This window comes from Hippoglossus hippoglossus, chromosome 19 (assembly GCF_009819705.1).
Source record: "Hippoglossus hippoglossus isolate fHipHip1 chromosome 19, fHipHip1.pri, whole genome shotgun sequence".
Lineage (NCBI taxonomy): Eukaryota > Metazoa > Chordata > Actinopteri > Pleuronectiformes > Pleuronectidae > Hippoglossus > Hippoglossus hippoglossus.
In genome coordinates, this window is record NC_047169.1 from 17070220 (window position 1) to 17097980 (window position 27761).

The 27761-nt window shown below is 42.1% G+C and overlaps 2 protein-coding genes across 2 annotated transcripts in view; both read left to right on the forward strand.

Annotated features, from left to right (window-relative positions):
• ccdc57 (coiled-coil domain containing 57) overlaps positions 1-27467 on the forward strand; it is a 48480-nt gene extending 21013 nt beyond the window's left edge. The window contains exons 3-10 of the mRNA XM_034571501.1: positions 9273-9430; positions 10488-10688; positions 10852-11010; positions 11332-11494; positions 21904-22176; positions 26153-26164; positions 26296-26437; positions 27421-27467. Of these exons, the coding sequence (XP_034427392.1) occupies positions 9279-9430; positions 10488-10688; positions 10852-11010; positions 11332-11494; positions 21904-22176; positions 26153-26164; positions 26296-26437; positions 27421-27467 (1149 nt within the window). The 5' untranslated portion in view covers positions 9273-9278. The remainder of the gene's footprint in view (positions 1-9272; positions 9431-10487; positions 10689-10851; positions 11011-11331; positions 11495-21903; positions 22177-26152; positions 26165-26295; positions 26438-27420) is intronic.
• Positions 3590-6746, forward strand: LOC117753423. The gene is made up of 4 exons (XM_034571500.1): positions 3590-3829; positions 3924-3939; positions 4093-4724; positions 6687-6746. The coding sequence occupies exons 1-4, from the start codon at positions 3590-3592 to the stop codon at positions 6744-6746; spliced, it is 948 nt and encodes a 315-aa protein (XP_034427391.1).
• Positions 27468-27761: the final 294 nt, after the last annotated feature.

The following is a 27761-nucleotide window of genomic DNA, read 5'->3' on the forward strand; positions in this document are numbered from 1 at the left end:
CTACCCCATGCAGCAGAAGTACATACATTAAGACAGAATCTAGAATGTATATATATATATATATATATACATATATACAGGAATATTGAATTATTACAATACAATTACATACAACAATGCTGCAAGAGAAAGCAGAGAAAAGAAAGTTTAAAGAAATTATAAAGAAAAAAAATTAAAAAAATTTAAAAATAAAAAAATAAAAAAAATAAAGATAAAAATTTAAAATTAAAAAGGGGGGAGAGAGGGGAGGGGGGATGGTTGCCATCTAATCGTTCTCTTGTAGTGGGCTTTGTATGCTCTCATAGTACGACAAGAAAGGGGTCCAGGTTCTCTCAAAGCTCTGTATGGAACCTTTCAGAGTATATCTGATTTTCTCCAGTTTCAAGAAAGACATGGTGTCTCTAATCCATCTGCTGAATGTGGGTGGTGTTTGTTCCTTCCATAAGAGTAGTATCAGACGTCTGGCAAGCAGAGAGGTGAAAGCTATGACAACATTGGCCCTGCCCTTAAGAGGACGAGCTTCATCAGTAAAGCCAAAAATGGCACATAATGGGTTTGGAGGGATGACCACACCAAACATTTTAGAGTAAGCATGAAAGATGTCTGCCCAAAATGTTCTGAGGAAAGGGCAGGACCAGAACATATGTATGTGATCAGCTGGTTGACTTTTACAGCGGGGACAAGAGGGGTCAACATCAGGGAAAATCTTGGCAAGTTTAGCCCTGGTCCAGTGAACTCTCAGGAGGATTTTAAGTTGAATTAAGCTATGTCTAGCGCATGGGGATGATGTGTGTACTAAGTTTAGCGCAGCCTCCCATTGATCCTCTCTCATTACTTCCCCTAGGTCTTCTTCCCAGAGTGTTCTAGTTTCTTGCAGTGACTGGGGGGAGATGTTGCAGATTTGCTTGTAAAGGACTGAAATTAAGCCTTTACGGTGCGGAGACAAAGTGAGAAGATTGTCAGTTGCGTTATCTGATGGTAAATTTGGAAATGAAGCAATGTTTTTCTGCACAAAATGTCTTACTTGGAGATATCAAAAAAAATGTGATTTTGGCAGGTCAAACTTCTTAGAGAGTTGTGCGAATGATCCAAATTTGCCCTGAAAAAAGAGGCTAAGTGTGGAAGTAATGCCTTTTGCCATCCAGATTTTAAAGGCTGAGTCCAAGGTAAAGGGTGGGAAATTGTAATTATTGACAATTGGGGAGTGAATTGACATTGTAGACAGGTTGAAATGTCTTTTAAACTGTGACCAGATTCCAACTGAGTTAAGGACAATTGGGTTGGAGAAAAATCGGGTATGTGGGGTCGGAGGGGACGGAGCGCATAAGACAGAGCGCAAATGGACCGGGCCTCCTGTGCACTCAAGATGTATCCAGGCCTCACTGCTGTCAGGTTGATAGTCCTCCATCCAGAACAATATTTTCTGGATATTACAGGCCCAATAATAATACATAAAATTGGGCAAAGCCAAGCCAGCAAGCCCTTTGGGTCTTTCAAGCGATTGCCTTTTAATCCTGTGTGATTTACCATTCCAGATGAAGGATGCTATGCATCGGTCCAAAGTTGTAAAAAAAATGTCCTTATCAAGATGGGAATGTTTTAGAAGAGGTAAAGAAATTTTGGTATCACAATCATTTTAATTAGGTTAACTCGGCCGACTAAGGAGAGTGGCAGGCTGGACCATCTCACCATATCTTGTTTACACTTTTCCAAGAGCACTCCAAAGTTCTTTATAAATAGCAGTGGAAAAGTGGGCGTGATTTCTACTCCAAGGTATTTAAATCCCTTCTTAACTACTTTGAATGGGAAATGTGATGGGGAAATTTGAGAGGCCGCCTGATTGAGAGGGAACATTTCACTCTTCTGGAGATTCATTTTGTAGCCAGATATTTTCCCAAACTGATTTAGAGTGTTGACAATTGAGGGAACTGCAGTTATAGGGTTAGATGTATATAATAGCAAGTCATCTGCATAGAGGGATAACTTGTGAGTAAGTCCACCTCGCACTATGCCTGAAAACTCATCCGATTGCCTAAGGGCAATGGCTAACGGCTCTATTGCAATGGCGAAGAGGAGGGGCGACAGGGGACAGCCTTGGCGGGTGCCTCTACCCAGGGAAAAATATTCAGACTGCTGACCGTTGGTAACTACTGCGGCTAAGGGTTGAGCATATAAAAGTTTTATCCAGGATATAAAAGCTTCACCAAATCCAAATTGCTTGAGCACTGAGAACAGGTAGTTCCATTCAACTCGATCGAACGCCTTTTCGGCGTCAAGTGAAATCACCATTTCAGGAACAAGGGCTGAAGGGGAATACACGATATTTAGGAGTCTTCTCAAGTTTGAGCTAGAGTGTCTATTTAAAATAAAACCTGTTTGATCTGTGGATATTATGTGTGGTAGTAACTTCTCCAGTCTAGCGGCTAGGATTTTAGACAGAATTTTATAATCGCCATTCAGTAAAGAGATAGGGCGATAAGAAGCGCACTGTAGTGGGTCTTTACCTTTTTTAGGGATAAGTGTAATAGCAGCTTGTCGTAGGGTTGGTGGAAGCTCTTCAGACGACAAGGATTCATTAAACGCGGATGAGGCGTATTGTTTGTCAATATCAGCTAAGGCTTGGGAGATGGTCTCAAGTTTGGCCATTCTTGCTTTTTTTATTCTGGAGGAGTACTCAATTATCTGCCCTCTAAGGAACGCTTTAAGCGCCTCCCATATGGTTGAGTGGGACACATCTGGGGTAGTGTTAGTTTCTATAAAGAAATTAATCTGGGAGGAGATGTGATTTACAAACTCTTCATCAGCCAATAGAAGTGGGTTGAGCCTCCAATGGCCAGAGGATCTGAAGCAATTGGGCAAGCTCAGTTGAAAGGATAGAGCGCCATGGTCTGAGACAGAAATGGAGTGGTATTGGCAAAAGTCTGCATTCCCTACTAACCTGTTATCTATCAGAAAATACGGGTGTAGGTATGATGGGCACTGGAGAGGAAGGAGAAGCCTTTTTTATTGGGATATTTAAATCTCCAAATGTCTGAAAGACCAGATTGTGCACAAAAACCATTGATGACCTTGGCTGATTTGGTGAGAGCCTGAGGTCTATCTGAGGATCTGTCTAGTGTGGAGTTGAGGACACAGTTAAAATCGCCTCCTATTATCAAGTTGTAATTGTTATGGGCAGGTATGGCAGAAAAGAGTTTAGTAAAAAAGTTGTGGTCATCAAAATTTGCATGTCGTTGTGCGAGGTTTCCAATTGTTGAATGGTTTCATGGTGTTGGTCGATAATAGCTCTCTCAGCCGACAGTTGAGCAGAAAGTTTTGCTATAATGCGTTCCTCCATGGACGTTAGCAATCTCTCCATATCTGGCAGGGTTAGCAGGTTGCTAGCCTCAGAGTCCGGTTGTTCCGCTAGCTTATCTGAGTTGGCTTGTTTTGTCTCTTTATCTTGTTGGTCTGCCGTTTGGCCTGTTTTTCTATTCGTCTTTTTCATACTCTCAGCTAAAGTCAGCGTTAGCACCAATAGTTGAATGAAATTAAACGGATTAAAAAAGGATTTTGAACAGAGTATTCCCGGCTTGCAACCTACTTCGCCATGCGTCAAACCGGAAGCCTCCCGATCATAAGTTATGATAGAGAACAACTTCTGCTCATCGGGTTGATGGTGAAAAACACTTTTTCACCGCCACCAGCAAACAAAGGGGAATACCCATGGCGCTGTTTACCTGTCGTACCTGGAGCACGGAGGCGACGAAGGAAACGAGGGTCGCGGGCCGGCGTCCTAGTCCGGCTGAGGAAACGTGAGAACCGGCCTCCACTACCAAGTATTCTTCTGGCTAATGTTCAGTCTCTGGATAACAAGCTGGACGAATTTCGGAGCAGGATGGCTTTTCAAACGGGACATTAAGTTTTGTAACGTGATGGTTTTCACGGAGACTTGGCTCGACCCCTCGATCCCGGACTCCGCCATTGTTCCCGAGGGGGTCTCCATTCACCGCCAGGACCGGACAACAAACTTGGGGAAGAGCAAGGGAGGAGGTGTCTGCTGCATGGTAAACAATCTATGGTGCTCAGATTCAGCTCTACGGGACTGCTTCAGCACGACGGAGTGGTGCGTGTTCCAGGATGACGACATCAACACGTACATGGACGCGGTCATCTGCTACATCAGCAAATGCATCGATGACGTCGTACCCAGGATTACTGTACGAACATTCCCAAATCAGAAGCCCTGGATTAATGGTGACGTCCATGCAAAACTCAAAGCACGGACTGATGCCTACATCTCAGGTGATCTGGAGGAGTACAGGAAGTCCAGGTACGCGCTCCGGAGTGCTATTAGCAGTGCCAAGAGATTTTACAGGGACAAAGTGGAGTCTCACTACAAGGGCTCCAACACAAGGAACATGTGGGCTGGACTCAAAACCATCTCTGACTACAAAGCAAAGACCAGCAGTGCTGATGTAGTGTCTGCATCTCTCCCAGAGGATCTGAACACCTTTTATGCATGCTTTGAGAGCAACTCCCCTTCTGTGGAGATCCAAGAGGCCCAGGAGGACCGCTGCCCCCCTGTAATATCCAGGGCAGACGTGTGGAGATCTTTTAACCGGATCAACACACGCAAGGCACCTGGACCTGATGGGATTCCTGGCCGAGCTCTCAAGGTGTGTGCAGATCAGCTGGCAGATGTGTTCACAGACATTTTCAACCTGTCACTGCTCCAGTCTGTAGTCCCCGCATGTTTCAAGGAGACCATCATTGTCCCTGTTCCCAAAAAAACAAAAACCCTCTGCCTGAACGACTACCGCCCAGTAGCACTCACCTACACCATCATGAAGTGTTTTGAGTGGCTAGTCAAACCCTTCATCACCTCCTCCCTCCCTGACTCTCTGGACCCTCTTCAGTTTGCCTACAGGCCAAATAGGTCGACTACAGATGCCATCTCCCTCACACTACACACTACCCTCTCCCACCTGGACCAGAGGGACACATATGTGAGAATGCTGTTCATTGACTACAGTTCAGCATTCAACACCATCGTTCCCCTGAAGCTCGTCACCAAGCTCAGAGACATTGGTCTCAACATCGCCCTCCGTGATTGGATTCCGAACTTCCTGACGGGCAGACCACAGGCGGTGCGGATAGGCAGCACCACATCCTCCACCCTGACTCTAAACACCGGTGCCCCCCAGGGCTGCGTGCTCAGTCCTCTCCTGTACTCCTTGTTCACGCATGACTGCGTGGCCACCCACAGCTCCAACACCATCGTTAAGTTTGCTGATGACACGACTGCCATAGGCCTGATCACCGGCGACGATGAGAAGGCCTACAGAGAGGAGGTCAGAGCCCTGACATCTTGGTGCCAGGACAACAACCTCCATCTCAACGTCGGCAAAACGAAGGAGCTGATCGTGGACTACAGGAAGAGACAAGGAGTAGAACACGCCCCCCTCTCCATCAACGGGACTACGGTGGAGCGAGTCAGCAGCTTCAGGTTCCTTGGGGTCCACATCAGTGATGACCTGACCTGGACCCACCACACAGACTCCATCAGGAAGACGGCCAGACAGCGGCTCTTCTTCCTCCGCAGGCTGCGGAGGCTCAACATGGATGCCAGGATTCTCTGCAATTTCTACAGGTGCACCATAGAGAGCATCCTGACTGGCTGCATCACCGCCTGGTATGGCAGCTGCACCGCCCTGAACCGTATGGCTTTACAGAGGGTGGTGAAGTCTGCCCAACACATCACCAGGACGGAGCTACCATCCATGGAGGACCTCTACACCCAGCGGTGTAGGAAGAAGACCAACCGGATCATCAAAGACCCCTATCACCCTAGCCGGGCCCGCACCACCAGGCTCAGAGACAGTTTCATCCCCCAGGCCATAAGACTTTTAAACTCCTCCAAACCAGCACCTTAGCATATTTGCATATTTGCACTATTGCACATAATTGCACCATTGTTTTTCTTTTTTTTTTCTTTAGGTGTATATATATATTTAGATATATATATCTTATTTTCTATTTTAAACTTTTGATATTCTATTTTATATTATTTTATTCAATATTTTTTTGCTTGTAAATATTCGGAGCATTGCAATAAGAGAGCCTGTTCATTGCCAGCGACTGCTTAATGTAATTGTTGTGCATTTGACATTAAACTCTTGAATCTTGAATCTTGAATCTTGATGAAAACAAGCAGCTGGCACTTTATGTCCTGGGCCATGTCGGTGATGCGCTGGGCAATAGTCCTGTTAGACAGCGGCACTGATTCCAGCTCACGGGCTAATTTATCCCCATGCATGACCAGATTTATAGCTACAGCAGCGGGTTTATTTAATGTTTCGCCGATTATGTGTGACTTTTTTGCCTGTGCAATTAAATATGCCACCTCATATGATGCCCTTTGAGCTGCGGCTGGGATTGTCTGTTTAGTAAGGACTTTCTTTTGGCCTTGTACCTCTCGCTCATGCCGCTAATCCGTGTGGTAATAACCTCATGGGTCAACAGAGAAAAAGGAATAAACTGATGGAAATGTTTTTATTGCATGGTTTTATTCTAATTTCAAGTCATATTTATGTATATATTTATACAATAATGGGTAAAATATTCCATTTAAAATTATTTTAAAATTGTATTTGTTTTTTGGACGGCATCTCGCGACGCCCCCTCTGTGTCTCGCGACCCCCCAGGGGGTCGGGACCCCCACTTTGGGAACCCCTGATCTAAATCATAACCATCCTGTTTACTAAGGTGGTTACCCTGTGCCAAATGTTTAAACATTTATTGAAGTCCATTTTTATTATTGTTTTGGTTGTGTGTGTAGTTTTTTTTTATTTATGGTTTATTTATTGAGGATTTTATACCATTTTTTAAATTCGAATTCGAATGTCAGACTGAATATTCTTAAGAATTGAAAGTTTATTGGTCTTTGAAAGGGTATACTTGCAGATATATGCTTCTTCAGTGATATGAAATTGTTTCAAAATTATGACAATATTATCTATCACAATCATTTCTGGGACAATACATCATCCAACAAAATTTGTGATGAAAATAAAATAATCATGACAGGCCTACCCTAATATTTTCCAAAATGCACCAAATTAGAGGTTTCCTTGCACAGTTTACAGATTTAGTAGTACAGATTTTTTAGAATTTCTTTCATGTCCAAGCAAAATTGGGATTGTAGACAGACATATCCCTAGCTGAATCGATATTGAATTGAACAGAAACCTTGTGACTCAGAATCAAATTGATTTGGTTATCAGCATGTACTTAAAGTAAACAAAGTAAAAGTGCAGAATAGCCAATTTTAGAATAATATATGACAGGATTCTCAGTGCAGAAGTGGATTAAATCTGATGTCAGAGGGTCACTGCATGTGGACACAGTGGAGGACCTGATTAGAATAAGTCTTGAGTGAACTAGCTTGGAGGAGGTTGCGGCCAATGAGACTGTACTGATGTGGTTCAGTCAGGAGAGCTAGAAAGCCCAACTAAAAGGGTTGGCCTTCAGAGGTGCTAGGCCCTAGTGGTCCTCAGGGGGATGTGCTCTAAAGGTAGGGGAAGGAGAGGCATTCTGTAAGAGGAAGTTCCTTGTTTACTTGTATTGTTGTGGTTGTTATCTTTTAAATGTTCTATTTATTACCAAAACAATTATTGGTAAAACAGTTAAGATGGGGAAAAATATGAATTTGTTGTGTTGTATGTGAGTGGTAAGTCTAAATTTTGTGATGGTGCCCCTAAAACCAGTGCTACTAGCAGAAAAAGTTAGTCTGGAGCCCTGAGGCCATCTCTTAAGCAAAGCTGTGTCAGTGGATCCGATGGGAGGGGGCTATGAACAGAAAGTTCTCTTGGAAGGAGCTGTGTGACATGGAAACACATTGAACCAGCTTCGTTATAAGAGCCACCTGCTATCTCCAATTATCCACACCAGTGGTACGAAGAAGACCCTACATGCCACCTCTTTCCTTCTCATACCAACGTAAGCCTCATTCAGGTGGGCTGCAAAACAAGCCCAACACAAGGCCATTACACCTGGCGACAGACTTTGGTGCTGAAGTGCTACTCTGGAGACCAGGCAGACATCTATTCCTTCTCTATCAATCCATCCCACAACTGCAGTAGAGTTTGTCAGTGCATGTGCAGAGCAAAAAAATTGCCCTTAGCCCAAGGTGCTTTTATTCTCTTCACTGTGCAGTGTATGGAGGCCTATGATTGAAAAAGCTTAAAGAAGGCTGGTAAGCTAGGGTCTGCCAAGTTGAGGTCGGCTGCAGAAGTTTTGTGGGGAAGTCAAGCCACCAGGCTGCTTAAGGACATGGGAGTTTGAGGTCAAGTCCAACAGCAAGCCATTAAAGCCCTATCCACTGACGCTGAACGGGCTAGTCGGTAGTTTTGGATCAAGAGGAGAGATACCATCTGGGCCCCCAAATTAACAGCCGCACCATTAGGGGGAGTAGAGTGAGTTAAAACAAACAGGGGCACACCTGAAATGCCAGGTGTTGGAGATGAGCCCTCTGGGGGTGTTGTGGGCCCATCATTAAAACTGCTATGAAGGAGGGTGCCCACCTGATGACCCCAATGAAGTATTTTTACCCCTCTGCACGCTGCTTCAAATACCATCATGGCCCCCACCTGGAAACCCTAAGTTGGCATTAAGCAGTCCTGTAAATTCTAACATGAATAAAAGTCAGTCTACAATATCTGACACTATCTGTCATTGCTGTCTTTAGAAAATGTTGGACAGTATGTAAGTTAGAGAGCAGTGAAGTACCATATTTGTGTAGTGTATAGTAACCAAGCAGATGATTGGTACCACACTGACTAGTGGTAATTGCAATGCTTAGAATGATGAGTTTCGATATAGTGACTACATAAGTGGTACCAAACATCTGCTTGGTTACTGTACTGAAAAGCACTTTGAGTGGTCACCAAGACTAGAAAAGTGCTATATAAATACAGACCAATTACCATATCACAATACATGTAACAGTGTTATAATCTACACATATAGTAATATATCTGGTTACTCTCATTTGAAAAACAGGAGATTACAGCAGCTTTTGAGAGAGAGCTCAAACAGCAGGAACATGAGTTCAACTTGAAAATGGATGACATGTGTGCAGTGTTGCTTTCTCGAGGTATCAAGGTGAAGAGAGGATGGGATCTCACTGTTCACGTGTTTCACTTGAGCAATGAGTCTATTTATGTTGTACATCATTTATAAATTATGTTATCATCACCGTTGTTGCTTCATGTGTGTTGTTCCTTGTCCAGGTAAAGATGCTATCTAAAGAGACTGAAATTCACTGCCAGGCTCAACTGCAGGCTACAGAGGCTTTCAAAACATTGAAAGAGTTCTGTCATCAAATACAAACCCAGCTGCAACGCCAAGACCAGGAGATCAAAGGCCTCATTGCTGTCAAGGACCACAGGTATGTAGTATGTAGTGTGTGTGTGTGTGTGTGTGTGTGTGTGTGTGTGTGTGTGTGTGTGTGTGTGTGTGTGTGTGTGAGAACATGTATTTCAGGTGTGCTGACTATATTCTCTCTCAGGATAAAGGAGCTTAATAATGAGGTGAAACAAATGGGGACCAAACTGAAAAATACGGAGGAGGACAACATTAACAAGTGAGTGGTCAATAACACAAAGTCCTCAAGCAATCAGAGCAAGCTGCTGCCACATGCAGGTACTGAATGAGCATGAATAGAGAAAAGAAAATAGTCTGGGTTTTACCAATAGAATTTGTTAATTAAGAATTTGTGAAATTGCTTTTTAGTTAAATAGGTAGTAGCAGAAATAAAAATGATGACATGACTGTGACATCAGGCGCTCACTGGTTCCATCCTTTTATTAACGTAAATCAATATGTCAAACTTAAATTCAGTAACTCAAACATAAATTGTGCTGTGTATCGCCCGGCTTCTGTCATGCTCAGCTCTTTGTCTGTGGCACCGCTCTGTCTATCTCTTTCTCTCTGTGGCGGCTTTCTCTGCCACATTTAAGCATGGGAGTGATTAGCCAACTGGAGGTGCTCTCCTGATCCATCTCCACGTTGCTATAATGACAAATATGCAAAAAAATAATGTGTTGTTTTTCTTTTTTCCAAATTCTTTAGTAGGAGAATTACTGTACATACAGTAATACTTTTGAAGAATGGACGATGTGCAAGTTAAAATTTCACATGATCGCATTTGTGTGAGTGCATGATGATCATCAGAGTGATGATGGTGAACTCGTAATAACTGGGTTAGAATTTCACCAGGATGCTTGAAATCCATTATACGTCCATCCAAGTTGACTTTATTATTGTTTTTATTATTTTGAAGCTTTGTTGGGCAAACAAAAAATGTAATTGGCTATGCCTGTTTCTCATATTCAGCTAAAGTAGTAGTAATGGTCCTTGTCAACTCGTGCACAAAAGCCAAATCAAGCTGTCTAAATATGTAAATATTTCTCCAAATGTCTAACTGTATGACTGTTTCTCTCAAGATATAAGAATGTGGTCTTGGCCTTGAAGGAGTGTGATGCAAAACTAGAGGCTCAGTGTCACACCTTCACAGAGCTGATGCAGAAGGCTGAGAAACGCATTGACAAACTACAGGAGAATATGGAAGTTTTGACTGCACAGGTACGCTGGTCACAGAAAGACCATCAAAAGGCCATGGAAGAGAAAGATGCGATAATTCAGAGGTGAGACAAACACAAGTTCAAAAGATGAAAAGAAAGAAAAACATCTTCATATTGGCATTAACCAGAGAAAGTGTGTTATATGTGTGTGTGTGTGTGTGTGTGTGTGTGTGTGTGTGTGTGTATCTGTGTGTCTGTCTGTCTATGGTTCTCTGTGTTTTTCAAGGCTTCATAAAGAGGTAGAAACAACTCAGACTGGCTGGGACAAGTACATCAGTCACGTTTCCACCGAGATGGTTGTCAAGAAAACTGAGATGATCAACCTGCGCGACAGAGAATTCAAGCTTAGAGAAGAGCTGGATAGGGGCAGGGAGGAGATGGAGAGGTGAGAAAACAGGAAAAGGTAGACATTTTTAATGTAATGAAAGGATAAACTAAAAAACAAATGCAGGAAAAGATTTGCTATGATTAATCTTGAATATGAGTTATATGACCTGGTCTGAGTTCTTTGTGGTAAATGGTCTTTAAATGGTCTGTATTTAGTGCATATAGTGCTTTTCTAGGCTTGATGACCACTCAAAGAGCCTTACAGTACAGTTTTACATTCACCCACTCACATACACATTCATACAGTGCATCTATGGGCAGCACTTTTTTCTATTAGAAAAGCCAACCCACACTTTAAAATGTCTGTTTGTCTTTTCAGGTACAAGCAGCAGCTTTGTGCTGGTTTGGAGAAAGAAAGAAATTTACAACAGATAAAAGTCCAGGTGGAGCTGGAATGGCAGAGACACTGTGAGGACATGAAGGCCAAATTCTACCTTGCCAAGGAGAAGCTGATACAGGAACTAACCCACGCTAGAGATCAGGTCAGATTCTCAAACATTACATGAACTTTGTGTTCAAGTTCATTGTTGATGGTTTCAAAAACTGGCTTTGTTATTGAGTCCAATACTGTGTTAGTTTTGTATTGGTACATTCTTGAGTTGTCTTAAAAACCTCAATATTGGGGCCAATTCAGGCATATTTCAGTTTATTGGTATTTGTTGACTCTTTCTTTACTGAGCTTGACTGTGTTTTGTTTTCCTTAGCCAGCTTTTGATCTTCTTGACCACAGTAGGAATGTATGCTGCTTGCACATCAAGTCAAGAGGCTGAACCTATGATAGACTGCGTTCAGACAGAGGCTGACAAAATGTAGGGATTCACTAAACTCAAAAAGATCATTGCACAAAGCATTCATAAAGCAGCTTGTCATTTTAGCTGGTGCTGACTATTGTTTTCCTCTGTTCATATGAGAAAAGGCAGCGGTGGCAGGCACTGATCAATTTTAATTCCATGAGTAACTTGATAGTAAACGAAAAGTGAAACTTTTCTGGATTTAGTGCACTCTAAAGACCAGACTCAGCCAAAGATTGTTGTAAACATGAACAAATCCCCCTCAAGTCCAATTTACAATTAGATAGACATATTCATTTGTGGATTTGGACTTCTGTCAGTCTAGAGTTCACACGCTTACACACACACACACACACACGCAAGCACGATTTGAGTCAGACTCGAGTCTACACCTTTGGTTAAAACAATATTCAATCTAAGATACTGGCACAAGTCTTGTTAAAAAAAAATATTTCTATAACATCAGAATCAGAAAGTCCTTTCAGTATCAAAGCAACATTTTTCTTTGACGTGGCTCACACAGGTACACATAAAATAAAAAGAAGAAAAATACACACCTATTTACATGAATAGAACAGTTTGACTATTGAGTGTAATAAATTTAAAATTTAAAAATGTATCTTCATTTGAATAATCTGATATTGATTAATAAAAAGGCGAGATTGATCTTTTAATACATGCCTTTTCTGGGAGCATCCTGCCCCGGTCCCGCCCAAACTCACTCACATGAGGAGAAATAGGCGGTGAACCAGAGATGAGGGAGGAGAGCCCATTTTGGGCCAGTCAGTTGGTTTTCACCATGCCAGAGGATCCTGTGTCCTACCTCCCCACTCCCTCACTGGCCTTCACTCACTTAACACTTGAACAATGAACTCTAATCACAAGTTATTAGGCCCCGTACAGTACTTGAAGTTTCCTTTTTGTGTGCTTTATTGCTCAAGAGTTTATGAGGCACGGTAGCATATTGCTGTCACACCAGAAATTTTTTATCCGTATCACATAAAAACATAAAAACAACAGCAATAAGCTTCCGTAAAGAGGGACACATTTAAACTAATTGAAAAATAGTCCAACATTTGGTACGCACTCAGAACCAGTACACACCTGGGGTCTCATTTATAAAACAGTGCGTGGGATTCATACTAAAAGTGTACGTGCTCACAAAACCGGAAATGGCATATGCAAAAGAAAATTCAGATTTATTAAACCATGTGCACGCACACCTGAATGCAAGGTTCACTTTATAAATCATAATCCACATGGAAACGTTCGTATGTGGATCTGCCTCCAAGTCCGCCCTCCACACGCCCACTTTCAACCATAAATGGTCAATGCAAAGCTCCTCATGAATATTAAATTATGCTGCTGACCAATGGGTTTCCCCCGTGAGTCATGACAGAGTCACGGCATCAAGCGATGAGAAGAGGAAGTGAAACTTTCTGACACTGAGATCGAGGTTCACTGCCATTATCCACAATCAGATGCCAACAGGATACAGGATCCGCCAATATGATGTTGTGCCATAATGCATTAAACGTGATACCATAAAATGGTGTGCCTTTCGGCATTCAATAAATTTGGTTATCAAAATAAAATATTAATATTTTATTATTAATATTAAATAATAACTTTAATTGATTAAAGTTACCTCGGGGCACCACCCTTCAAAGGAAGGGAAAAGATAGCCAATTTATTGATTAAGTCTCATAAAGGTTCTAACTACAAATTTGGATGAATAACAATTAAATTAATAACTATAACCAAAATTACCATATAGATAGTTAGCTAAGTTGAAGGATATGGAGTTCTTGACAGTGTAGAGGTTGGCAAAATTCACTTATGCAACATTAATGAAAAAACATTTGTGAAAGAAAAACATTTATTATGAATATAATAAAGTATAAAAACACAAATTACTAACGGTCTAATTGCTAAACAAAGATAGGTATGTGTGTATACATGTGTGTGTGTCTGTGTGAGTCAGCGTGCTTTCAAGATGGCGGCTGGCCAAAGAGATAACACCCTTTTCACCCCTATGTGCTCCCAAAACGGCTGCTGGCCACTTTGAAGATAACACCCTCCCCCCCCCCCCCCCCCCCCCCCCCCCCCCATTGTCTTTACGACATGTAGCAGGAGTCAGAGCTAATTAGGTGAAGGAATATGCATGTGTCTGTGTGTGTGCCAAATTAGACAAAGTTACTAGATTGGATGCAACGAAAGACTGTGCAGAGCATAACAGACTAACATTACTTTCTCAATAACTTGTACCCAAAATATCACAACACCACAAATCAAACTTATAAACCTCACACAGAATCGAATAAACAGTCTTGCTTAGCCTAGTATAATTATTAAGCCCAGTTGTGTTACCCGTCCGTGGAAAGGGGAAAAAGGAAGTTGCTGTGCAGTTCGAAGTTCTGTGAAGTCTTCTGGCTGGTTGTGGCTCCCGCCTTAGTGATTCTGTTGAGCTGTGTAGCTCAGTTGCTGGTTGAAGTTTTCAAGCAGGACATCGAGTCGCTGCTTGAAGGGTTGGTAGAGCTTGGAGGGCGAGGAGGTTTCCACCTTTGTGCTCCTCTCGAAGAGTTGGATGGGAAGAGAAGATGTGAGCTGGAAAAGAGGCTCGACAGCCTTCCCTCCTGTGGAAGGATTGTAGGAAGAGGACAGAAAAGAGAGAAGAGGGGGAGAACAGGCCTTATATTGGCCCGGTGACCTCACAGGTCATGGGGTCCAGAGTGACCAATGGGAGTTGAAACCTGTGTCCCTGGGGGGGTTTTCACACCTCTGTGTGACGTTGATGCCCTCTGGGAGACTGAGTTCCTTGCTCTGGTTTTTGATGGCCCCTGGAAGACTGAGTCCTGGAGGAACATGCGGCTTCAGGCTTTTGACTGAACATGTGATACCGAAGTGTTGTCTCACAAAAACCAGGTCCCAACAATGATCACGATCAGCCAGAACGATACAGGATCAGCAATTACTATCACGATAAGCCAACACGATACAGGATCCGCCATTATGATCATGATCTCAGATTTGCGATCCACCATCACAATCCACGATGTGGCCGCAGCTGCGGCCCTGGATCTGCAAGCAATAGAGCACAGAGACTCTGGGGAAGAAGACAAGTCAGTCAAAGTATTGATGAGACATTGAATTCTTTATTGTGATAAGGAGGGAGAAGAGGAAAGAGAAGCTCCATGTGTCATGTGTCCCCCGACATTCTAGACCAGGGATCGGCAACCCGCGGCCCTGGGGCTGCATGCTGCTCTTCAGCTCCTCTGTAGTGGCTCCCTGTACAGTGTTTTGCATGAACAATTATATTTTTCGTGAACGATGGACGTTCACTCCAGCGAGAGTGAACATCACTCACAGAGCGACACACGCAGTGACATCTGAGCTCGTTCACGTGAAGCAGCCGGTAACAGACTTTGTTGAAGAATAGTGGAATCAGTGAAAACACAGGGTTTCTCTGGTCACAGCTGCTCATTGATCAGAGCAGAAGCTGCAGTTGGTTTGTACTGAGCTGGAGTTTCTGTTTCTTCCTCCACTCTGACCTGCTCTCACCTTAACTAATAAACACTCATCGGTAGTTATCAGGACCTGATCAGCACATGAAGTAACTTAGTGTTTGTTTGATTTTTTGAGTTTATGAGGCTGCATTTAAACATCATGAAAAATGACTTGTCAACATTTTGTGCTCAATACAACCCGAGACTTGACGCACTGTCAGGACTAAGTATTAAAATTACCCGGAGCGACACACATACATGATCCGACACCATCAATTAATAACTAAACACATGATCGTAATTTTGTCACCTAAATCATCCCAGTAAAAAATGAACTATGAACGTGAACTAGTTCTTGTTTGGAACCGTGAACTTACAGTAGCTAAAAATAAAAAATAAAATGAACTATGAATGTGAACTAGTTCATTTTAAGTGTGAACTGGCACAACACTGAGTATAACTATATATACAACTTTATAAGGTGTGTTATCAAATATGTTTTGCGGCTCCAGACAAATTGTATTTGGTGGAAGAGGGGGAAAAATGGCTCTTTTGATGGTAAAGGTCTCCGACACCTGTTCTAGACCTATAACAGCATAACTAAGAGTAGGTCAAAGAAAAGCCTGGATCAGTTCTAACTATAAGCTTTATCATAAAGGAAGGTTTTAAGCCTACTCTTAAACGTAGAGAGGGTGTCTGAAACTGGGAGATGATTCCACAGGAGAGGAGCTTGATAGCTGAAAGCTCTGACTCCTACTCTACTCTTAGAGACTTTAGGGACAAGTAAGCCTGAATTCTGTAAGCGCAGTGCTCTGGTGGGGTGATATTGTTTTATGTGCTCTTTAAGGTACGATGGTGAAATATTATTAAAGGCCTTGTAGGTGAGGAGAATTTTAAATTCTATTCTAGATTTAACCAGAAGCCAGTGTAGTGAAGCTAATACAGGAGAAATGTGGTCTCTTTTCCTGGTTCTTGTCAGGACACGTGGTGCAGAGTCTTTAACAACTTACTGCTAGAGCCTGATAATAAGGGATAACGCCATGTCATTCGCATAGCAGTGGAAATTTACAGAGTGTCCTGATAATGTGCCCTAGTGGAATCATGCATAATGAGAATAAATTTGGGCCGAGCACAGAACCCTAAGGAACACCGTGGTTAACTTTGGTGCGCACAGATGAATCATTAATTTGCAAAAATTGGAATCGATCTAAAAAATAGGATTTAAACCAGTTTAGGGCGGTTCCATTAATGCCAATTAACTGTTCTAGTCTCTGTAATAAAATTTGATGGTCAATAGTGTTGAATGCTGCACTAAGATCTAACAGAACGAGGACAGACACAGACCTTGATCTAAAGCTATTAGAAGGTCATTAGTGACTTTTGCCAAGGCTGTCTCTGTGCTGTGATGAGTTCTAAACCCTAACCCTATTACTTTCCTGGAGAAACTCACACGGCTGATTGGCTAAAACCTCTGGGTCCAGGATTTCCAGGACTTCGTTATTTTGCAAATATTAGAAAGAGGTGTCAAGGTGTAGATAAAATGTTCTAAACACATAAACACAGTACATTCTGTGTACAGAATCCATGTTTTTGAACATGAACACACCTAAGAACAATCAATCCGCAACTCAAGAAAAGAGAATACACAGTGGGCCTCATTTACTAACAGTGCGTACGCACAAATCTGTGCTTTAACCGTGCGTATGAACGTTTGACGCAGGAATCTGGGATTCATCAATATGTTCGTATCTAAATTTGGTTGTACTCTGTGAACAAATTTAGAAATTCCTCAGATCATGCGTACGCACAAATGATGAAGGCCCGGCTGTTCTAGAAAATGTAAACATACACCCTTTAAACTAAATGCATAGTATATTAAAACTCAATTTATTTAAAAGAAAAAATAGTAAATAGACAGCAATAATTTAATTTACTAATGCATTGACCAAATGTATTAAAAAACTATGAAATTGATGCCTTTTCATCCTCATCTCTATAAAAACCTGCTGAATTTATATTAATGTTTCTTGATAAATGGGGCGTCGCTTCTTCTGCAACAATGATGTTAAAACACTGCGTTAAGTTGTAATCTGCGGGAGGAACTCTTCTGGCTGCAGGAGTGTGTGTGTGTGTGTGTGTGTGTGTGTGTGTGTGTGTGTGTGTGTGTGTGTGTGTTTGTCCGTCTCTGTCCCTCTTTAGACATGAACAGATAATCACATGTATTTAGTTATTAATCGATGATGTCAGATCATGTCTCCGGATCGTTCCGGTCACTTTAACCCTGATGTCCTGACTGTGCGCATCACGTTACGTCTCATGTTGTGTAGCAGGTTTAAACATCTGTCTCATAAACTCTAGAGAATCAAACACAAAGTAAATATCAGCACTGTACGTGTCCTAATAACTTGTAATCAGTGAGGGTGGTAAAGTGTAATGTGAGCGCAGGTCAGAGGGGGAGTGATGAGGAAACAGACTCCGACAGAGATACATGACGACCGGACCTTTAATGTGGGTCTGATCCTGAAGCAGCGCTGGTTATAATTATTCAGCGACGTCCGCATCGCGATGCATTTAAGAGAAATGTCCACAGCTCTAGTTCTCAGCTCTGTGCACGACACAGCACGCACATATTTTCTGTGGAGAGTAAGAACATTTCTGCGCACATGTTAGTAAAGGAGGCCCAGTGAGTGCAGCAAAGAACCTCTCCTTGCAGAACTTTCTGCAGTTTAGGCTTGTCTGAAACAGAGACATTTGCACTAGGGTCAAATTTGAATGTGACTGATGGTTCATTATCGGTTGATCACAGACATACGTAGTCATCCTCTTGATGTCCCTGCCTTAGTAGTGACAGAATAACACACATGGCTGAAGTGTCTCTTTGCCAATACACTCCTCATAGGTAGGATAATTTTGGATGTACACTACGGTTCAAAAGTTTGGGGTCACTTAGAATTTTCCTTATTTTTCAAAGAAAAGCACTGTTTTTTTCAATGAAGATAACATTAAATTAATCAGAAATACACTATATACATTGTTAATGTGGTAAATGACTATTCTAGGTGGAAACGTCTGGTTTTTAATGAAATATCTACATAGGTGTATAGCGGCCCATTTCCAGCAACTATCACTCCAGTGTTCTAATGGTACATTGTGTTTGCTAATCGCCTTAGAAGACTAATGGATGATTAGAAAACCCTTGAAAACCCTTGTGCAATTATGTTAGCACAGCTGAAAACTGCTTTGCTGGTGAGAGAAGCTATAAAACTGGCCTTCCTTTGAGCTAGTTGAGTATCTGGAGCATCACATTTGTGGGTTCGATTATACTCTCAAAATGGCCAGAAAAAGAGAACTTTCATGTGAAACTCGCCAGTCTATTCTTGTTCTTAGAAATGAAGGCTATTCCATGTGAGAAATTGCGAAGAAACTGAACATTTCCTACAACGGTGTGTACTACTCCCTTCAGAGAACAGCACAAACGGGCTCTAACCAGAGTAGAAAGAGAAGTGGGAGGCCCCGGTGCACAACTCAGCAAGAAGACAAGTATATTAGAGTCTCTAGTTTGAGAAATAGACGCCTCACAGGTCCTCAACTGGCAGCTTCTTTAAATGGTACCCGCAAAACGCCAGTGTCAACGTCTACAGTGAAGAGGCGACTCCGGGATGCTGGCCTTCTAGGCAGAGTGGCAAAGAAAAAGCCATATCTGAGACTGGCCAATAAAAAGAAAAGATTGATATGGGCAAAAGAACACAGACATTGGACAGAGGAAGATTGGAAAAAAGTGTTATGGACAGACGAATCAAAGTTTGAGGTGTTTGGATCACACAGAAGAACATTTGTGAGACGCAGAACAGGTGAAAAGATGCTGGAAGAGTGCCTGACACCATCTGTCAAGCATGGTGGAGGTAATGTGATGGTCTGGGGCTGCTTTGGTGCTGGTAAAGTGGGAGATTTGTACAAGGTAAAAGGGATTTTAAATAAGGAAGGCTATCACTCCATTTTGCAACGCCATGCCATACCCTGTGGACAGCGCTTGATTGGAGCCAATTTCCTCCCACAACAGGACAATGACCCAAAGCACACCTCCAAATTATGCAAGAACTATTTAGGGAAGAAGCAGGCAGCTGGTATGCTGTCTGTAATGGAGTGGCCAGCGCAGTCACCAGATCTCAACCCCATTGAGCTGTTGTGGGAGCAGCTTGACCGTATGTTACGCAAGAAGTGCCCATCAAGCCAATCCAACTTGTGGGAGGTGCTTCAGGAAGCGTGGGGTGACATTTCTACAGATTACCTCAACAAATTAACAGCTAGAATGCCAAAGGTCTGCAATGCTGTAATTGCTGCAAATGGAGCATTCTTTGACGAAAGCAAAGTTTGAAGAACACAATTAATATTTCAAATAAAAATCATTATTTCTAACCTTTTCAATGTCTTGACTATATTTTCTATTCATTTTGCAACTCATTTGAAACTCCTCTTCACTCTTAAGGTTTTGGCCATGTGACTGCAGAGGCGCCTGTCATTACATTACATTAACCCAAGCATTTCATTGCCAGCAACTGCTTAATGTAATTTTTGTGCGTATGACAATAAACTCTTGAATCACTACATTTCATTTAGCTGACGCTTTTATCCAAAGCGACTTACAATAAATACATTCAACCATGAGGGTACAAACCCAGAACAACAAGAATCAACTAAGTACAATTTGCTCCAAAAAAAGGCAAAACCCTACAGGTAAGTTACCATATTAGTGCAGCAATATATATATTTTTTATTTCAATTTTTGTATCCAAAGTGTAGTCAGAAGAGATGTGCCTTTAGTCTGTGGTGGAAGATGTGTAGACATTCTGTGGTCCTGATGTAAATGGGGAGCTCGTTCCACCATTAAGGAGCCAGGACAGCTAACAGTTGTGATTTTGTTGAGTGGCTAACTCACAGGGAGGGAGCAGCAAGCCGATTGGCAGATGCAGAGCGGAGTGGACGGGGTGGGGTGTAAGGTTTGACCATGTCCTGGATGTAGACTGGACCCGATCTGTTTGCAGCACGGTACTCACGGATGCGGGCAGCCACTGGTAACCAGTGAAGGGAGTGGAGTAAATGGTTTGTATTTATATAGCGCTTTTCTAGTCTTGATGACCACTCAAAGCTCTTTACATTACAGTTTGCAATTCACCCATTCACACACACATTCATACAGTGCATCTTTTAGCAGCACTTTTTGGTCTATAAGGGGCAATTCGGGGTTCTTGCCCAAGGACACTTCGGCATGCAGATGTGGAGGGGTATCGAACTGCCGACCTGCTGGTTGGAGGACGAATGCTCTACCACTCAGCCACAGCCGCCTCTGTAGTGTGAGTGAACTTGGATAGGTTGAAGACCCGTCGAGCTGCTGCATTCTGGATGAGCTGCAGAGATCGGATGGCACTAGCAGGCAGACCAGCCAGGAGGGAGTTGCAGTAGTTTAGGCGTGAGATGAAAAGAGCCTGGACCAGAAAGGTGGTGTGCGGACATCCACCAAGAGATGTTAGTCAGACAGGCAGAGATACGTGCTGCTACCTGTTTTTCAGATTGGGGAAAAGAGAGGATTAGTTGGGTGTCGTCTGCGTAGCTGTGGTATGATAAGCCATGTGAGTGAATGACAGAGCCGAGAGAGTTGGTGTACAGAGAGAAGAGGAGAGGACCCAGGACAGAATCTTGAGGGACCCCAGTAGTGAGAGGACAAGGTTCGGACACAGATCCTCTCCAAGTTACCCGGTAAGTGCAGTCTTTGAGGTAGGATGAGAGCAAGGAGAGAGAAGAGTCTGAGACACCCAGATCCTGAAGGGAGGAAATAAGGATCTGGTGGTTCACTGTGTCAAATGCAGCAGAAAGGTCTAGAAGGATGAGGACAGAGGAGAGAGACCAGACTGGTGAGGATCAAGAAGGTTGTTCTGGTGAAGATAGGAGGAGAGTTGATTAAAGTTAGCTCTCCCTTGGAAAGAAAGGGAAGAAGAGAGACAGGTCTGTAGTTTATTAATTCAGAGGGGGTTCTTGAGGAGAGGGTTTACTCTTGCCTCCTTCAGAGAGCTAGGGAAACAGACAGTTGACAGGGAAGTGTTAATGAGATGGGTGAGAAAAGGAAGAAGGTCGGTACCAATAGACTGACCTCAGCAGTCTAAACAGGTCATTGTTGGGGCGTGAAGTGTCCCTAATGACGTTTTGGGCACTGACTCTCACCCTCCTGGTGTATTGTCTGTTTCAGAGTTCAGATTTGGTTTATTTTGGCCAAGTGAGTTAAGCACACACAATGAATTTGGTTCTGGCCCACGGTGACTATCTATTGGTAAAGACAGTGTATATGTAGGATATATACAATACAATATACAGACATGTTATTTACAGACAGCATATATATATACAAGAAAAAACAACAATATAGTGTACATGAAGACCCACTGGGATTTTCCAACCTGCGTTGGTGCAGTCTTTGATGAATTAATGCATTTTGAGTGTCTAGTATATATCCCCCAATAAATGTGGTACATTTTGTAAAATAATTTTAAAAAATGAAGATACATACAATACATTAATGAGTGTGTATTTATCTACACACAGGGTTTCATACCAAGGGTAGAACTTCTAGCATCTGAAGAGATCTGCCGTTTGAAGGAACAGAACAGCATCCTCCGGGCTGCAGTTACTCAGATGAGGAAGGACATGGAGTGTCTCAACCATCCCCTATTCAGCTCCCAGGCCCAGCCACAGGCAGCATATCCTCAGCCAGTTCAGCATTCAGGATCCCCTGCTGCTACATCCATCACTACAACAGCTAACACTCAGATGGCCACCAGACCACCTCCCCATTGCACCGACCTCTCTTCCAAAGTCAACCTATCAGGTGTGGACAGTACTCTTTAAAAAATATATATGTTTATTGAATTTTTACAGAATGAAAAAACAAGCCGTTTTCAGACCTGACATGCAGATAAAGTCTGGTGAATTGGGTCCCGACTATACGTATTTACGTATTAAATTCGCTGCGGAGATCATGTGATTTTCTTGACATCACACAGACACCGGCGTCGCTTCTTATCGATACAAACTCTATAGACATCTTCGCCGGTGTCTGCTTTTTCACCGAGAGATATTTGTTTTCTTTTGGATTTCTTTCATTTTTGAGTATGTTGCATGTTAGAAACGTAATCAAACCCCCTCAATCACACGCTGTGAATCCAGCAGGAGATCCCGGCTGTGTTCTCACATCTTCCGACTTTCTGCTGACTTTTTACCAGGTGGGCAGGCTTGGAAAGTCTGCAGATAATCTGGAGGCTCTCACTCTGACATTTGCTCTCACACCTTCTCCAAAGACAGTGCAGACAATCTACGGAGTTCAGTGCATGTCTGAAAACAGCTATATCAATAGTCTAAGGTTTAGAATTTAACACAGAACAGCTGAGCAAATATAATTACAGTGAGAGAATATTAATAATAATGATGATGAACAATTAAGTAAGTAAGTAAATGAACATATAAATAAAAGCAAGGGAAAAAAACAGGCACATCTGTCCGACAAGCTTTAACATTAACACAACAAAAACAATCCTAGTTGTCCTTTAGCTTAGCGCTGCTTTATATAAAAGTGGCTGACAGATTAGCAGATACATTCATATTTACATATTCAAGGAACGGCCTCCTCATTACTATTGTGAAGTTAGCAGTCTTAAAGTGTAGTAGACAACCCATACGGTCCAGTGGGGTGTACTCCATTATTATCTTATTCCAAACAGAGCTTAAAGGAGCTCTGCTGGAAGCCCGCTAAAAAAATGTTTTGCTTGGCACAGAATGTAAGGACAAAACACAGTTCATGTGATGTACATCAGTAGTGTGTTTACTAGGAAGACCAAGGAGGAGTGACACTGGCTCAAGGTCAAGCTTAAAGGGATAGGTCACCGATAAATGAAAATTCTCACTATGCCGATGGAGGGGTGGTTGAAGTGTTTGAGTCCACAAAACACTTTTGGAGTTTCAGGGGTGAACCGCGTTGCTGCCAAATCCAATACAATTGAAGGTAACTGGGGACTCTGGGGGAAAAAAATAAAATGCCTCCATACTGCTCCTGTGGTGTCATCCAAGTGTCCGTAGCCCCGACATTGAAATTAGACTTGAACGACATCATTTACACCATGTTTTTAGCCTAAATGTCCTATGATATCCCCCGAAGCACGAATACACTGCCAAACCGCACACAAGCTCTCGCCCAAGGGCACATGCGGGGTGCAAGATACCATAGCTTCTTCCGGTAGCGGACATTTAGGCTTAAAACATTGTCTAATTTACACATTTTCGAGTCAAATTTGAATGTTGGGGCATATGGACACTTGGATGACACCACCGGAGCAGTATGGAGGCATTTTATGTTTTTTTCGTTTGTCGCAAGTTACTTAAATTGTATTGGATTTGGCTGCAATGTTGTTTACCCCTGAAATTCCAAAAGTGTTTTGTGGACTCAAATACCTCACCCACCTATCCATCGATATAGTGGTAGATAAGTAGATAATAAGTGAATTAAATTTTTTCTGTGAACTATCCCTTTAATTCTGCTAATAAATGGTCTAAATGTTCTGTATTTATATAGCGTTTTACAGTACAGTTTTGCAATTCACCCATACACACACACATTCATACAGTGCATCTATGGGCAGCAATTTTTTCTATGAGGGGTTCAGTATCTTGCCCAAGGACACTTGCAGATGGGGAAGACTGGAATCGAGCCAACGACCATCTAGTTGGAGGATGACTGCTCTACCCCTCAGCCACAGCTGCCACTGGTATTCAGTTGGTTGCAATATTAACTTCGCCACAAGAGGTTACACACTTAACCTTCAAAGCACAGTGGGAAGATGTTGGGATTAAATTTGGAGAGATGGTCAGGCAATAAATGCAGTCCATGTAATATTTAAGTTGTATTGCCTTGGTTAGATTTTTTTGGGGGTGATTCCAGATATCCTCCCACATATCTTCTGTAAAGCCGGTTTCCATTTCAGGTCTGTTCCAGCACCTGAAAACCACTGACATCCGGACAAAATTTCAAGTTTTCTGTACCAGAAAACTTTTAATCAGTTAACAGGGTTGTTTTTTTCTTAATATAAACTCTAATCTAGAAAAACCAAAAGAAGTAATTTCTCCATACATCATATTGAATTCTGCCCTCAAAGAGGTCCCCAAAAGTATAGATACCCTTCAAATCCCAATGTTTGAAATCTGAATCCTGGTAGAAAGTCAGCCTTGTTTATGAATGTAGTAAAAGAAGATGTCAACAGAGTTCATTCTTCAATAAATTGAACTGTCCTCCATGCCTGAACTGTATTAATTGTAGGGATGAAACAATAACCAGTTTCACTGTATACTGTGATAAAATTCTTAACTGTCATAAGATACCCAGATACTTCACCCGTTCCTGAATCGAGGAAGGAATCACAATCTCCAAACATGTGCTCCATAAGGCGTTAAAAATCATTGCACAGACCAAAGGGCATCCTATTAAACTCAAATAACCAAAAGGGAGTACAGAATGCAGTCTTTGCCTTGTCTTTTTCTGCAACCTCAACTTGGTTGAGGTTGAGGCTCCTTGGCAGGGGGAACACATCATTCCTGGTCTTTGCATTCAGGCGGCGCTAGTCAACAAAGTGCTAAAATTGGATTTGAACATCTGGTGAAACTCTGGTGTCATGGATACTTGTTTGCTTGACCAACTTCGGACCCCTAATACCAATCAATCATGTTTCATTTAATTTCATTAATTTGTTTATTTGACCAGGGACAATGCTCATTAATCTACAGCAAAATGACCATAAATGAGCCAGAGTTACCTTAACATGCTGATGTTCATCTGTTGTCCCTGGCCAGTTTTTAAAATGGCAACCTAAAATTGACAACTTAAAATTAGAATAAAACTACTTAGTTTGAATGTCTAGTTTGAATGTCACTCTGACACTGCTGACCATTTTCATCCCTCACAGCTCATCCCTAATGGCTACATCCAGAATGATAATGCTCCATGTTACAAAACAGGTTTCATGAACATGATAGTAAATTCAGTGAACTTCAGTGACCTCCCCATTCACCAGATCTAAATCCATTAGAAGACCTTTGGGATGTTGTAGAACAGGAGATTGTCAGCAAGTGTGCAGCTGAAAAATCTACTGGAAATATGTGATGCAATCATATCAACATGAAGCAGAATCAGAGAAATGTTTTCAACATCATGTGGAATATTTGACACAAAGATTTAACAAGCTAATAGCAACTCCCTAATATATTTTGAGTAAGGGCCAAAAATATGGATCACTTCCAATATTTAACACCATTAAAGCTAAAAGTTTCAAATTTGACTTGATTTTGGTAATTCACTGACCCCAATGAGCCACTCAAAGATAGGGAAAACCCATCTAAAAATTACAGCGCCACACACATTCATTTTGAAATGGCTAATGGTAATGTAAGTTGTAAGAACAAAGTACTTGTCGACAGAAAATCTTTTTCTAAGTTGGAATGTTTTATTGTATTGTATATTGTATTAGTTTTTATTTTTCTCTTTTTCCCCAGATGGGCAGAAGGTGAATAGAGTGGCACATACAGAATCTGCTCTCTGCAACATCATGGGAAAGGTACTGAAGGAAAGAATTAAACTAAGTTACCCATTAGTGGCATCCAGGTAACTTTCTGGACCAGATGTTTGGACTAAAAGCTTGTAATATCTTAGAGCTAAACCATGACTAAGCAAATTAAAAAAATTGGCAGCGTAATTATGCTTAATTTGATCTCAATACTGTATATCATTGCCTCAGTTCACCAGGCAGTTGATAGGAATAATATTGTGTGAGGTGCATCCAAATTGTTTAAAATTTCATCTTATCTTCCTTCCAGAATGCACTGGTAGAACAGCTTCAAGAGAAAAAACTGTATCTGCAGCAGCCACAGGCCTCATGTTTGTTTAAAAATGTCCAGGGTGCAAGAGGCAACCCTCCTCTTCTGCATACCAGGTTGAAGCAGGCAGCATTGTGTATCGCCCGTCTGAGCAGCGAGAAACAGCAGCTGATAGAGATGGGCAACCACCTTCGTTCGCAGATTACCACTGCTGGACTACAAGGTAAATTACAGACATGCCTTCATATAAACCACATTAAGGGAGACGTACTATGAAAATGTTTCTTTTCTGAATCTAAATATCAGGGTCATTTTTTTTCAAGGGGCTGCCTATAGCCCAAAACATGTTAATCAGTGTGTCGATTAGATCAATATCCAATTCTAGACCAAGTCTACGCAGGTGTCCACCCATAAATTCAGAACTACCTTTGCCAACATGGAGTGCATTTGTCTGCTCTTTATCAAAAGTCACCTGGCTGAAGAGTGGACAAAGGCACCTCACACAGGAACACTCCATGTACAGAATCAAATCAGAATTTGGTATTGACAAGTTTGGTCTCTGCCATGTTCATCAACTTCATGATAAATTTGTATTTATCCACACATTGGGGAAATAAGGCCCCTGCCTTATTTAACTTGATGTTCTCTGATGTGATGCAGCAGGTAACTGGTGGGCGGAGAGTCCCGTAGTTGGAATCACCTGGGCCCGGTGTTCCTCCTATAAAAGCCTGTCCTCCTGGCTGAGACTGTCTCTCTCACACTCACTAACCTGAACTTCATGCAGTCTTGATTTACTCTTATCCATCCAACATCATCACCGCAGCACAGACGCTTCACTCATGCATCCACGCACACTCACTACTGATTTCACTGATAACCACATGTCATTGCTTCCTTAGTTGTGTTTCGTTCATGGTCAGATAATTGTATTTAAATAAATTACTTTTTCTTGGCAGTAGCAGAAATGTTCAAGATATGCAAAACTGAATGGGGAACATGAACCACATAATCATGATCCAAAACAATGGGTGAAATTATTATTTATTTGTTTATTTTTTCAATCTTGAGAGCTACAGCCCTGAGACATCCGATCGTGCCAAGAACAGGAGACAAGCATGACGAGTAGTATGCAACAGGAAGGTAATTAGACTTTTGTTTTTGCACCATGATGCCTGTGGTATAACTGTTCTTCTCACCAACCTGCAGGCAAAATGGCTGCCTGTAGTCCGGGAATCCAAGGCAAGGGGCACTGAAGAGAGCCCTTCTGAGGTCAATAAAATCCTTGTCCATCTCCTCTGTCCATTATGCTGTGTTTGGCACAACCTGCAGCGTGGCAGTGCACTTACAGCTTACTCGTAGATCCAGTGTCTAGAATAGTTTGCCATTCCCAAGAAAGAGAGACTTTCCTTTTTTGTCTTAGGTGGAGGCATATTGTTCAAGACTTATAATCTCTCAGGCAACAAAAGGCGCTGTCCATTGTCGTGTTCTTTTTTCCTTAGGTAGAGATGGTAGAGTCGGTCTGGTTCAAAAAAGTATTTATTTAGAAG